Source organism: Patiria miniata, unplaced genomic scaffold (genome assembly GCF_015706575.1).
Source record: "Patiria miniata isolate m_02_andy unplaced genomic scaffold, ASM1570657v1 HiC_scaffold_18, whole genome shotgun sequence".
Lineage (NCBI taxonomy): Eukaryota > Metazoa > Echinodermata > Asteroidea > Valvatida > Asterinidae > Patiria > Patiria miniata.
In genome coordinates this window covers 3,377,945-3,391,713 of record NW_024037056.1, presented here as the reverse complement: position 1 = coordinate 3,391,713, position 13,769 = coordinate 3,377,945, and the positions used below count along the sequence as shown (strand labels likewise).

Below are 13,769 nucleotides of genomic sequence, written 5' to 3'. Positions count from 1 at the left end.
AGTTTTCTTGAACCAATGACAGACGATGTTGTCACGACACCATTCATAAAGAAAAAGTTGGTGATTGACAACATAATTTTAGTACAAAGATCTGTTTTATAAACAATTATTATTGTTAAAGGAACTATATTTAATTGTCAAACACTCGAGATGGAAGGATCGCTATATGAAGAGATATTTATAAACATGTACCTTCACTTTTATGACACGTATAAATGACAGGGGTACATGTATTATAAAAAAAAATCCTTCTTTTATAAATCGATCCAACCAGCGGCCTTCAAAAGATTAATTTTAAAAAGATAGAACCTTAACCCCTCAAAAAAATCAATCGGTATCATTTAATTATGCCTACATCAGGGACTGATGGGACAATTACTACAATTACTGAGTGGGAAAATTGTGGGGCATTACAATTACACATTCTTTGATACATTTAACTCAATTTGATGTTTTTTACATCTTAACCTTCGACAAGTCCCCCCCCCCCCGATCCCCCTTTACCGCCCCTCCCCCGTAGTTCCCTCGAAGTTATTACTCTACGGCAGTTTACTGTTCACATGCTGAAAGTCAAATAGTCGTCGGGTACACAGGTCTAGTTCCCAAATTAAAAGCTCTCGCACTGCTCGTGTTCAAATGCGTCAGGCTGGTGACTAACAAAACGCACAGTCTAGTTTGAGCACTCAAAAAAGTAACAAAAGTGAGTTCTGGCAGCAGTGCAGTGAATCGAAACGTCTCTTGTTTTTCATGTTTTGTGAAGGAATATTGGCGTCAAAATGGGGGAAAAGCTGCCCCTCAAGCTCCACAAGACCTTGGAGTGTAAACAGGGCGCAGTAAGATCGGTCTCTTTCAATGGAGACGGGAACTATTGCCTGACATGTGGCAGTGACAAGTCGCTGAAATTGTGGAACCCACACCGCAACTTGCTGCTGAAGACCTACACGGCGCACGGGTACGATGTGCTGGACGCCCGGGCGTCTTTGGACAACTCCCAGCTAGTGTCTTGCGGTGCTGACAAGGCGGTCATGTTGTGGGATGTTGCCACGGGGCAAACGCTGAGGAGGTTCAGGGGGCATGCGGGGAAAGTGGACTGTGTTTGTTTCAACGAAGACTCGTCTGTGGTTTTGTCCGGTAAAAAAAAGGGGGGGGGGTTAACTTGAAGAAAACATTTTGTTTTGGTTTGATTAAAAGTCTTAATTTTAAATATAAACAAACAACCCAATATTATTATGATGTTATTTTGGGAAAAAAATTTGCAACCTGACGCTACTTTTTCCTTCAATCAAATCTAGGCCTATCATCTCAATTATAAACTTTAATAAAGCAAGGTCAGTCATTGCAAAAATGATGATATTTATAAGACATGATGAACATGATGAATCTTGGACTTAGAAACATTTCCAATTTTGTTAGGAAATACTTACAAACTTTCTTGACTCACCATAGACTTTGTACTAGTATTTTGTACACAACCACTGAAGTGACATCAGATTGCAACATTTTTTCCTAATTTTGTTATTTGAATTCAAATTTAAAATAGAAACAGTTATTTATTGTATTTTATACAAATGTTTTCTTGAATTTTTCACCCTCTGAAACAGGATCAATTGACGCGACAGTCAGAATTTGGGATTGTCGGTCTAAGAAGTTTGACCCTATTCAGATCTTGGATGAAGCCAAAGATGCTGTGTCATCTATCGCCGTGTCTGACTTTGAGATTCTCACTGCATCTGTTGATGGTTATGTCCGGAGGTATGACCTGCGTAATGGAAGACTGCACACTGATTGTATCGGGCGTGAGTAGCTGATTTTTATCCGTCATGTTTTACCTTTTTTTCTGACCAACGTTTGCGGAGAAAAGTTTAAAGGATTTTGGAGGATTGAGGGGCGTGATTCCTCTTTGATAACAACGACACAATATCAATGATTTCCAGCGGGAGGGAGACTGATAACTGGAACAGCACATACCAACATCCACTGACTCCCAATTTTTAATAAAGCTTGAATCATTCCTGCGTTCCTTGACAGATCCAGCAACCTGCATTAACTTCACCAAAGACGGCCAGTGCACGCTGGTATCGTCCCTGGACAACAGGATCCGTCTACTGGACAAAGACAGCGGGGAGCTCCTTGGCGAATACGCCGGTCACCACAACGGTCAGTACAGAGTGGCCAGCTGTATGAACAATGACGACAGCCACGTGGTCAGTGGGTCGGAGGACGGGACGATATACTTCTGGGATTTGGTGGAGGTGAGGCATTACTGATGTTGTCAGGGAGTTGCTATGGCAACCGCATCCCAGAACTGAACATCCACAAAAACAATTTAACTTTCAGGTTGTTGTAAAGAAATAGATGTCTGTGTACCGTTCGCAGTGCTGCTCAGTCTTTTTGTAGGAAATCTAATTTGGATGGCTTCTTTGATACGTACTCTATGACTTCTATTATACATATAGATTTTGTGAATAACTTTAATCCCATCCTATTCCGATCTTAATCTTCCTTGAATTCTAGGGTTCAATGGTGACAACTATTGAGAAGGCTGGCAAGGACACGGTGCATTCTCTATCCTTCCACCCTAAAGAGGTTTGCTTGCTGTCCGCATCAGAAGGGATGGTAAAATTATGGAGAAGCCATGCATACGAGGAGGATGGATGAAACTAGAATGCATAAAGTAGCAGGAGAAAGCAGAACTCATCCACTGAGGGGAGAAAGAGCAAGAGGTTTAAAGATTGAAGCAGTACAAGATGGTTGGATGAGGATTCTGATCCTACAAAGCATGGGTTCAAGCACAAGAATCTTTGCAGTCAAGGAAAACAACAAGATGGAGAGATCAGAATGTGTGTTGACGGCAAGGATGCATAAAGCCAGAGCACATGCACTGGAGGGTGATATTGGGTTCAGATTGTGGACTTGGCATTAAAGCCTCCTTTTCATGTGGCCTTTGTGGCTACGACATTGATTTAACCATTGGGTTTTTGGACACAACCTCGATAAAGTTGAAGTAGCTGAGAAGTTGAGATTGCTATAGCACATTTATTTATAAAGGGGCAATCTAAGGATCTTCATGCTTGTGTCCTTCAGCAGTACATATTACCATAACCATTTTTTTCTCAGATTTGATTAGCACTTGATGCAACAGATTATCATAAACACTTGAAATAAATTCACACCAATTTTGAAACTTGGTAATATATTATTCATCAGATTTTTTATTTTCGGGTCTAAAATAAAATTAGATTTTTCGATGTGTATTTCACATATGTGCTACATTCCACGAGCTGAACTACACCAAGATTTTACAATTTGTAAAATGTTCCGGTTCAAGATGTCTGTTATACAAATGTACAAAACTTGCAATTTTAGTTGTCTTACACATTGGAAAATAAAACGTGATCATGAGACATGAAGAATAACATGAAGTCCTCACAAAATTTGTTTCTAGAATCATCAAGTTTTTACATCATGAAAAGCAGCGGAATTTTGCAGAAAGATTTCACCTTATACATGTAGTTACCCAAAAGAGGTTTCAGAAAACCTGACCTCTTTAAGTGCATCTTGAGGAAAAAAGCTGCACAATTAGAAACGTCCAAAGTCCGATTTAAACATGAAAATGCTTGGAAATGTCCTTGGTTATTCCTGTGCTAATTAAGCAACAAACATTGTCTATAAACATGATTGTTTTCCATTCATAAAGTAGTATACTACAAAATTATTCTCGACTTAAGAACCAGCAGAACTTGTTCATCGCGCATCAGTATTTAAAAATGCTACAAGCACACCTACAACATACAGGATTTTCATAGGGTGGACATATGTTACGAACAGTATTTCATGAGATTTATGACAGTTCAAAAGCGTGGAAAAATTAACTGTAAACGGTTAATTGTCTTAATTCATGATTAGTCATTACGACTGTTCAAGAACAGGTGATAACGACAGACAAAAAGTGTAAATATATACAAATCTTATATTTTCCGACAGTATAGTTATGATTCAAGAGGTCCAATTGGTTCGAATTATGAAATTAGGTTTTTTGGTTAGTTACACATAAAACAGCGGTAGGGGTTGGACAACTGTAACATTATGCAAAAATATGCAAAATTATGGAAGGCTGTCTTTTCCAGAAAGAGATCATCAATAAAGTATAAATTAGCCCAAATGCTTCCAAACAATTCTTATTAAAGAAACTATTGGAATATTTGACCACCTTTTAAAGTGCGTAATGCCTTTTAAACATAGACGTTCAACACGCAGCAATTTTGCGAATTTTTGTTGCAAATTGTCTAGGTTCAAGTAACGGGCAAGCACACCGGATAACTTGACAGTTGGCCCAGTTACAAAAAAGTAATGCCTACAGTTCATGTCCGAGAGAAATAAAAGGCATCCCGTATGTATGCACACATTCAGATATCAATAAAAGGATATAATGTAACGTAAAATTACAACAAAACATTCCAATTTGGAGTTTACAAATTGCACTTTGCTATGCTGCAATTCAACTAATTCTAGTACATGTGTGTACATGTAGTGCACATAAAGTGCGCATAAAATGCAAATATAAGATTTTTGCTTTTTCAAAGTGAAATTCAATTCGTGGTGGTTAGAAATAGAATATCATGACTTCATCATCTGAAACCATATTAATTTAAGAGATATGTGGGAACTGTACACTATGCTTTCATAATATGAAGGGAAAATTGATTATTTTTATCTGTTAAAATATGCAAATGTCAGTATAATCAAATCTATTGATATAATCATGGGCGTAAATCCCGGGGAGGGGGGGGGGTGGCAAGGATTTATCCCTCCAAACTTTTGACGGGGGGATGGGCGATTCGATCATCCCTGCCCCCTCCCCCGAATTTGCGATGAGAAACAAAAAATGCAGATTTTAAGGTTAACTTTCCAAAAACCCTAATGTATCAAATAGCACTGAAAAATGGAGAAAACCACAAAATCTTTAAATGCACCGCCTTGATGTATTTTAAGCGCACCAATTAGCAAAAGATGTACATTTGTATCATAAACGGCGCCCCCTAGTGTCGCGTGGTGCCCCACTTGCGAATTTCCATGACTGGGCAATTTTTGCTCAATGGCACAGATTTACGCCACTGTGTATGATAAAAATTATCATTGGTTAAAATAAACCTTAATAGCTGTCACTTATTTTCGAATAAAACAGCAAAATAGCTTTCTAATGATTACACTTTTTTGTATAGTTTTTACTAGCAGGTTTTTGTTTAGCTGAAGAAATCAGGAATGTGATACTGAATTCAGGGCCAAGGTACAATATTTTACTATTCATGACAACACCTGATCCTCACTTTGGATTCACAGGATTTATTCCCGTGGAAAGAGTGTTTTTGTTTTGATCAGTTATAAAAATGAAAGGTTTCCACAGTCCCTCTAAAATCCTTTTTTCGAACTGAGTCAATCATCTATCACGACTCCATCATTTGTCGCTTTCCTGACTTGCGTCCCTTATTGGGACTGGTGGAGACTTTCTTGAAACTAGAAAAGCTGTCTTGTCGCGAGAGGGCCTCGGCCCGGCTACCAAGATCGTGGAACTGGTACCCCGCATCGGTGTCCATGGAAACAGTCGTGTCGTTGCTTTCCCTGGGTGGAATGCCGACTGCGTCGGATCGCCTCGGTAACGAGACATCATCGCTGAACAAACTTTTGTCTGCTGATTGTATAAGGTTTGGCTTTGGTGCCCCAACGGGCTCTACTTTGTCCAGATTTGGTACTGATGTGTTGCTATGGTGATAAGCGGAATGAGATGCGGCAACAGAGGGTTGCGATTCTTGGGGGGTGGCAAGCTGTAGCGGACTTTGCGCAGAGGTCTCTTTGGCTGTCGATGAGTGAGACTGGGTCGGTTCTGACGTGGTATCGGGAAGAAGTGAGATTTGTTTGGGTTCTGATCTGGAGTTGTGATGGTTGTTGGTGTTTGCCGCAGAAGCTTGTCTGTCGTTGGTTGCTGATGATCTGGCGACCGGCTCTGCTTCTGCTTCTGATGCTGCTGGCTCAGGCTGTTCAGATTTATCAAGCTGGCCTGATGGCGCAAACTCTGGCAAGTTTAAAGATTCCTGGACCTGCTGAGGTTCCAAGTCTGGTACCAAAGTCCTGAGAGGCCTCTCCTGCAGTGGATTCTGTTGAGAGTTAGGTTCCTCTTTCCTGACTTCTGATGACAAGCTGCATTGCTGATCGTCACTTTCAATTTGCTGGACAGCAACTGGTTCAGTTTGGAGAGTCTCGCAATCACTGTTCACCACGACGAAATCAGACGGCCAGGTGCTGTCCCTGTCCCGATACTCCATGCTAGGCCGAAGAGTTTCCGTGCTCCTTGGATCACTTAGAGTGTCTTCCAAGGAAAGGCTTGCAACTTGTGTTTCAATCACAGCAGTTGTTTGTCCAATCCTTTCTTCACTGTCAGGTTGATCAGCCATTGTTTGCCTGGCCTCGATGGCTTTGGCAGCGATGTCGACGCTCGGGATTGCAATGGGTGCCGTGGGGACAGGCATGGGCGACTCGGTCTCTGGGGTGAGATCCTCAAATGGACTGTTCTGCTCCACGTAGGGGCTCAGAGGTGGGGTCTCGGTGACCTCCACGGATTGATAGGGAGGAGGGGGACGGGCGTCTACCTGGGGCGGGTGTGGCAAGTCAACCTGGCTGTAGACTGGCGGTGGTTGTACTGGGTATGGAGCCACGCCCGGTGGAGATGTGGTACTGCGAATCAGTGACGGCCTTTGATGTAGCTGTTGTTGCTGCTGTTGATAGGAGGCCACCGATTGGTCAGGCTGTTGGAGACTTCTCGGAGCCTGGTATATAGTGCTGACAGTGTTGCTGGTGGGAAAAAATATAAGTTAAAAAAGAAAAATGATTGATACCAAACAAAATTTCAATTTCAGTTCTTGCAATATGAAATTGGCAGTAATTTTTTACTGTCATATTTAGCCATTCTATTTATATTAAGAACTATTTTCTATCATTTTTTTTACAACTCCTTGGACAATTAACACCTCTAAACGTATCCACACTCACTTTTTAATTCCCCACTTGAGTTCCAACAGTGTCTTGAGGTTGGGCAGGGTCGCCCGGAGGTCCGTGGTCTGTAGCCCCATGGCGAACCGGAGCTGGGCTATGTTGCGGTTCAGGAGGTACAGGGCGTAGTTGAATTGGAAGCGTTCTTTGCCCCGACTGTACAGTGGGAAACTGTGAATTGGAGAAAATTGGTGCGAGATTTGGAAATGCAATGAATGGGTGTTCAACTTACTCAACTTAAATACTGAATACCACATAGATGATTTTCTGCTGTTTGGATGTACAGCAATGCAAGCCATAGTGACGAGAAAGCAAACTGAAACAAAATTCCAAACTCACTCTCTGTCCTTCTCGGCTAGTGACTCTGTAATGTGGTCCCTGACGAGCGATCGTGAGCCGTAGTGGACCATGGGATAGCGTAGGGGCAACTTGAGGATCTGTGACATCATCAGTATCAGGTGGCAGGTGTGTCCAAGCCCGGTCGAGACCACCATGTCATCAGTGCCTGCGAATGGGTGCACACAGTGACAAATGGGTATAAATGGGTGCAGACCTTTATATATGAATGTGATTACTAGGTACAAACGGGTACATCAATGGATTGATGGGTTTCCTATGTCTCCCATCATCAACATCAGGTGGCAGGTGTGTCCACGCCCAGTCAAAAACACCATGTCATCAGTGCCTGCAGATAGGCGCACACAGTTTAAGAATGGGTACAAACGGGTGCAGGCCTTCATATGTGAATGTGATCACTGGGTACAAATGGGTACATCAATGGGTTGATGGGTTAAAGACTCCATTATCTTACCGGAGTAGCGCTCGGCATTTGGAAGCTTGATGCCAAGGATTGTGTACTCGTGGTTTGCCTGCTCCACTACTGGGTATATATCGGACAGTTCCCCGAGCAGTGTCGTCTTGCGAGCCGTGTACTTGGCTGCTAGCTTCTGGAGCTGTTCCCTAAAAAAAGTAAACATATATACAGTCGGCTCATTTCTCATACTTCCCTGTCAGAGACAATGTGGTTGCATCAAGGCTGTTTTTTAAATGGAGTCTAAAAAAAACTTTTGACATGATTCTTTCTATTATTTTCCAACTTACTTCTTCTCCTGATAGTCTTGATTTTGCTCTTTGAGCTCATCTATCCCGCTCCGTAGTCTCTCTCGTCTTAACCGGAGGTCTTGGACTGCAAGGAAAGTAGTCAACTCAACATGAGTAATCATCCTTACTCTGACGTATTTCAGATAACCTTCCCAACAGCCTGTTTTGAGGAAACTATTTGAGTACTTGTCTTGCAGATCCAAAAGGCAGTTAACCTCATATCTTCTGCGGGTAGATTTTCAGTAAAACGTACCCACCTTTTTCGTCGATGCTCTCTCTACTTTTGGTGCATTTCTTGCAATCTGCGGCCAATAGTTGCTCCTGCTGCTCCTGTTCGTATTTCAGAACGCCCAGACGGAGCAATAACGCTTCCCTCTCAGAACGCTGCAAATAAAATGTGAACAACTCTGTTTAAACAATTTAATTCTGGCTTTTTTGGAAAAAAAGTTATTCCTGTTGCTACACAATGATTGTGATAAAATACAGGAGTTGTGCCAGATTTCTAAATTTTATGTTTTTCTAAAACCGAATTTTATTTATTACTGTGATATGAATTAAAACTCTACACATGTGATTGATTCCTTTCCTAAGCAATATGAAATTTTCAAGAGATTCTTGAATTTCATTCACAAAAATAATCGAATCACTCCACCCTTTAATTTGAAAACTTCTTGAGTTACTTTCACTGTACAATTTGAACATTTGCCTCACCAGAATGGTCTTGTCCTTGACTAGGGTAAGTTTCTCCACGATAGAGCTTCGGACTTTAGAAACAGATGCCTCCGTTTGTCTTATTGCACGCTGGGTCGTGTGTAACCTAGGAAAAAAAAGAATAGCATTCACTTAAAAAAAAGTTATCATTGGTTGAAAACACTTCACTGAACACAGGTCCCCCCCCCCACCAAAAAAAAAAAATTAATTTGTAGAAAAAACATTTAGTTTCAAACTTACCTTCCTAAGGAAAATATTTTATACGACAGCATAGCAGCACTCTGTTCAACCTCGATGGCAACTTGGAATTCACTTCTGATCTGTTTTGAGTCCTGAAAAAAAGAAAGGAATATAACATAACAAGTATGAGTGTAGAGAAAGGTGGAGCACATGTATCACTGTCCAACTATATATGTTATACCCGAACTAGACTGTGGTCCCGACTTAAGTTGGGACCTTCCCAAGTTGGGACCTTCCCAAGTTGGGACCTTCCCAAGTTGGGACATTCCCAAGTAAGGACCTTCCCAAGTTGGGACCTTCCCAAGTTGGGACCTTCCCAAGTTGGGTCCCCTTCCCAATTTGTGTTCCACGTGGAACACTTTACTTGAGACAGTCCAAACTTAACTTGGGACCATTTTGCCTAGTTGGGGCAAAACAGGCACTGTCGGAACAGGTTGTTTTTACAGCTTGAATGTCAATGCAGAAGTCATAAATTGCCTGTTTTTTGTCTTTTTATTTACTACTTACCGGTAGGTTGTCTGGTGCCCCGTAGAAGCCCTGGAACATGCCAAAGATGATGGAATTAGGCTGGTACCGTACACCATCTTTGTGAATCTAACAAGAAGAGAAAACAAATATTTTCTATTAACCCGAACTCCCTACTCAATTTGGCTACGTAGAAAACAGTGTCCATCAAAATCAATCACTTAGTCTGCTTCACATAGTGCTTCAGGACCAAATCCGCTGAAATCCACCACTGGCGCAGTGGAATAACGACAGACCAGGCACTGCTCTATAACATCACTGACCAGTCGCAAATACCTATCAGGACTACAATCTATTCAACAAAGTGTTACTAGTTTACAAATCATGGATCTGCAGCCACTTACCCTCAAGACACTTAGACCTCACAGGTTGAAAATGAATTCCAGGTACAGGTTGTAGTTTTAAATAACTAAAAACCGGACATTGTTTCTCCAATATCACTTACCTGTGATCCTAAATAGCACAGACCTCTCAGGTCTACCAACCACTCTATAACCAGGCTGTGGTCTGACGTCTGTCCGCCCCACACCCTCACTAAGATAGCTGAGAACAAGAGATGTAAGGAAACGTGCTTGAGATGTTTCACATCATTCTTAAAGGGAAAATACAACATTTGCAAACATCAAAAAATAAAACTACCAAATCATTTTGAAATACCTTGCTGGACTGTTAGTGAATGACAGTGTAAAGCATCCTGTAAAATCATGGCATCTGGTATACTGTCATTTTCAAGAAAAGTGGTATTTTTGTATCAATTTCCAACGCTGATCGGCCGACCAGCGTTAGAAAAAACTGGCTTTTTTTCAAATACTGGCCCCAGTTGACCATCGCACTTGTTTGCAATCGATTACACACCTATGAACGGGTACAAGCCAGCTAGACTGGTTCCCTGACCTTACAATTCCCCAATGTATGTAAACTGCTCTGTTTCTTCTTAAATGGAGTCAGGGAACCAGACTACAGGAAAATGATTGTTTTTCTTTGTTTTTATAGCATTTTTGAACCCAAAACCTCAAAAAAGTCAGTGTAACTATATTTGCTATATATTTCCAACCCCCCAATTCCATCCATTTCTGAAAATTACAGCAAAAGCAAATGATGTATATTCCCTTTAAATTCATATCGGTGAACAAATTGCAAGAAATGTATTATTACACCCAGATGAAACTGACAAAATATATCAAGGATGGGTGAAACATGTATAATGTACAATAGCTTTCAGTTTTATTTCTTCTCTTTAGGTGTAGGGCACCATGTCAACTCATCAACACAATTTTTGTGTCCATGTGATTTTGAAAAGTAAAAATCTTGTCACTTTCACATTTTTTTTTCTCAATTCGTTATTCTTTCCTATTTGATTGTACAATTCTAAAAATCTATCTGGCATATTTAAAGGATACTGGACTGAGATGTGTCCAAGTTGGGGCATGACATCTGAAGATCGAAACTTCGCCAGGTGGGGTTCTGAAAAACAAGAAAACGTCGGAAAGATTTCCATATACAAAGTTCACTCAACACCCTGTGTACAAACCCTATGAGATTGGACTGAAAAATTTTAAGTGTTTTCTAAAAAAATGCTTGTATTTTCTCACTGCTCAAATTGACTTTGATGACATGAAATTGCTATCTAGGGGCTTGTTAGTCAATACAGAAGAAAATTAGTGAACTTCTTATATGGAAATCTTTCCTCTTATTTTACTGAGTTTATGGAACATCTTAGGTTGGGGAGGGGTAGTTGGGTGGAACAGGAATTCTATGGAATTTTTTTTCTTGAGGTGGGGGGGGGCATAGACATAAAAAGGGAGTGTTTCATAAGTCCCTAGACTTCTAACATCTTCCTCATAACTTCTTTGCCTTCAATGTATCTTTGTTTACAATTATGACAATGTCCATAAATGTTAGCAAAGTTTTTTTAAATAATATGAATCTCCTTCAGAAAGTATCAGTGATCAAATGAAAATACTTACAAGGGAATTGTGAATCTTTTCACTTGTGTAGACAGCTGCAGAGTAAACGAAATGAAATAAGATGTATCCAATCAAATTCAAAACTAACTGGATCAAGCACTAATAATGTGGTTTTTCCCTCAAAAAGTGAGGAAGCATTGTTGGACTTTGTTGATCTAATAATATTCCTTGAATAAGGTGGTTGGAATCTTGACCTGATCAGAAGCTGGATTTTATGGTTCTGTTTATGTTGCTCTTGTTTAAAACTCAACATCAATTTTACAATTTGAAGTAAATTAGCAAATTTACTGGGAGTGGGACTACATTCCTCACCAAAATACTTACTTTCACGTGAAGGCCATATATGCAGAGTAAAGTATGTCTCCATCAACGATTCCTTCTCTCTGCGGGTTGGCACGATATTGCGCGCTGACAAGCTAGACAGGTGACGCAATCTCCTCTACCAATAAAAAATAAAATATAATATAAACAGACCGTGCCGACAATCAATCACGATCACATTCACAATCAATAAAACACTGCGGTCATGGCGGTAGCAACATTTTTCTGATCCAGATAAAATCTTATTTATTCTGCGCAGCCCTCATCAATCATTGCCAAACTATGAAAAACTGAAACATCTAATATATAATAGACCTATGACGATATTTTATGAATACCCTGCTATTTATTTATTCAAAAGGCGAAACAGCTAAGATATTTTCTCACGAAAAAGGTGCAGTGCATAATCATTCACGGTTCAGTTTCTCGATCGCCATACCTGTTGTGTCACGAGCCCTGTATGCTGGATCCTGTGAGCGCTATCAGACGCAGACATCTTTCAGCAGTTAATCTATAACAAACGCTGCAGAAACGGTAGCATCAGCACCAGTGAAATGTTACATTTTCGATAGCTTTTTGATTGGCGATCATCGGAAAACACGGCGATCATTATTGATCAAATTAGTCCGAGTAACTTGGACCCAACTTATCGCCTTTTTAAAAATTTGGACATGGTCTGGCGATAGTAGGGTCCAAGCCCATTCCGAGACCTAGACAACACAGTCACTGACAGTCCCAAAAACCAACATTTTCCAACAAAAAACATCAGATTTCACCTTCAAAACGGCCTCCAAATTACTAGATATGCCACCTGAGGTACAAGTAGACATCGATAATTAAGATGGTTGTACTGAAGCTTACTTACGATCCGGAAAAAAAGTGAAATTTTCCGTTCATTTCGGAGAGCTCCCCTCGCGATCTTGAACACGTTAAATTTGCGATTGTGTTTAAAGTTTGAACGACGCGATTTCTTCTACATGCCCAGCGTACATTCGATGGTCCCCGTATCCCGAGTGCGATTCCGTTACCGAGCGCGCGCGATGCATCGATTATGATAATGAGTAGACTGGATCACGTTTGTAAACACATGTGCATTTCAAACGATAATAGGGAGTCGGGAACTAGCGCAGCTTTTATAGCGGGTACCAGTTCAAGCTGGTTCCTGATTCCCTTTTACAGTTCGAAATGCACATGTATGTGTTTACAAACGTGACTCATTATCATAATCGATGCATCGCGCGCGCTCGGTAACGGAATCGCACACGGGATACGGGGACCATCGAATGTACGCTGGGCATGTAGAAGAAATCGCGTCGTTCAAACTTTAAACACGATCGCAAATTTAACGTTTTCAAGATCGCGAGGGGAGCTCTCCGAAATGAACGGAAAATTTCACTTTTTTTCCGGATCGTAAGTAAACTTAAGTACAACCATCTTAATCATCTATGTCTACTTGTACCTCAGGTGGCATATCTAGTAATTTGGAGGCCGTTTTGAAGGTGAAATCTGATGTTTTTTGTTGGAAAATGTTGGTTTTTGGGACTGTCAGTGACTATGTTGTCTAGGTCTCGGAATGGGCTTGGACCCTACTATCGCCAGACCATGTCCAAATTTTTAAAAAGGCGATAAGTTGGGTCCAAGTTACTCGGACTATGATCAAATGCATAATCTTTCCAAACCGCTGGTGACCATCGCGCCTTTTAGGGGTCCTACTAAAGCGCGTCAACAAGCGTCAACAAGCGTCAACAAGCGTCAACAAGTTTAAGTAGTCGTTAAGTGCGCGTCAACAAATTTTGTATAGGCCTTTGAACAATAAAAACAGCTTTATATGGTAGAAAAGGCAATAATGAACATCTTCTG

General features: G+C 40.8%; 2 protein-coding genes across 2 annotated transcripts; one reads left to right on the top strand and one right to left on the bottom strand.

Moving 5' to 3' along the window:
- The first annotated feature begins 672 nt into the window (after positions 1-672).
- Positions 673-3,404, top strand: LOC119724243 (WD repeat domain-containing protein 83-like). The gene is made up of 4 exons (XM_038195209.1): positions 673-1,131; positions 1,602-1,796; positions 2,029-2,252; positions 2,515-3,404. The coding sequence occupies exons 1-4, from the start codon at positions 777-779 to the stop codon at positions 2,656-2,658; spliced, it is 918 nt and encodes a 305-aa protein (XP_038051137.1). The 5' UTR covers positions 673-776; the 3' UTR covers positions 2,659-3,404.
- Positions 3,193-12,525, bottom strand: LOC119724242 (UV radiation resistance-associated protein-like). Its single transcript, XM_038195208.1, has 14 exons — positions 12,349-12,525; positions 11,913-12,027; positions 11,589-11,623; positions 11,022-11,085; positions 10,067-10,164; positions 9,604-9,690; positions 9,097-9,188; positions 8,857-8,962; positions 8,403-8,529; positions 8,146-8,230; positions 7,856-8,004; positions 7,384-7,549; positions 7,045-7,215; positions 3,193-6,846 (listed from the first exon to the last, which is right to left on the bottom strand). Exons 1-14 carry the CDS (start codon positions 12,403-12,405, stop codon positions 5,445-5,447), a joined length of 2,754 nt encoding a protein of 917 aa, XP_038051136.1. The 5' UTR covers positions 12,406-12,525; the 3' UTR covers positions 3,193-5,444.
- Positions 12,526-13,769: the final 1,244 nt, after the last annotated feature.

Coding starts and splice junctions, on each gene's coding strand:
- LOC119724243 (XM_038195209.1), top strand. CDS start 777: ATGGGGGAAAAGCTGCCCCTCAAGCTCCACAAGACCTTGGAGTGTAAA. Junction 1,132..1,601: donor CTCGTCTGTGGTTTTGTCCG/GTAAAAAAAAGG, acceptor CCTCTGAAACAG/GATCAATTGACGCGACAGTC. Junction 2,253..2,514: donor ACTTCTGGGATTTGGTGGAG/GTGAGGCATTAC, acceptor CTTGAATTCTAG/GGTTCAATGGTGACAACTAT.
- LOC119724242 (XM_038195208.1), bottom strand. CDS start 12,405: ATGTCTGCGTCTGATAGCGCTCACAGGATCCAGCATACAGGGCTCGTG. Junction 12,028..12,348: donor CAGGGCTCGTGACACAACAG/GTATGGCGATCG, acceptor TTTTATTGGTAG/AGGAGATTGCGTCACCTGTC. Junction 8,963..9,096: donor AAAATATTTTCCTTAGGAAG/GTAAGTTTGAAA, acceptor TTTTTTTCCTAG/GTTACACACGACCCAGCGTG.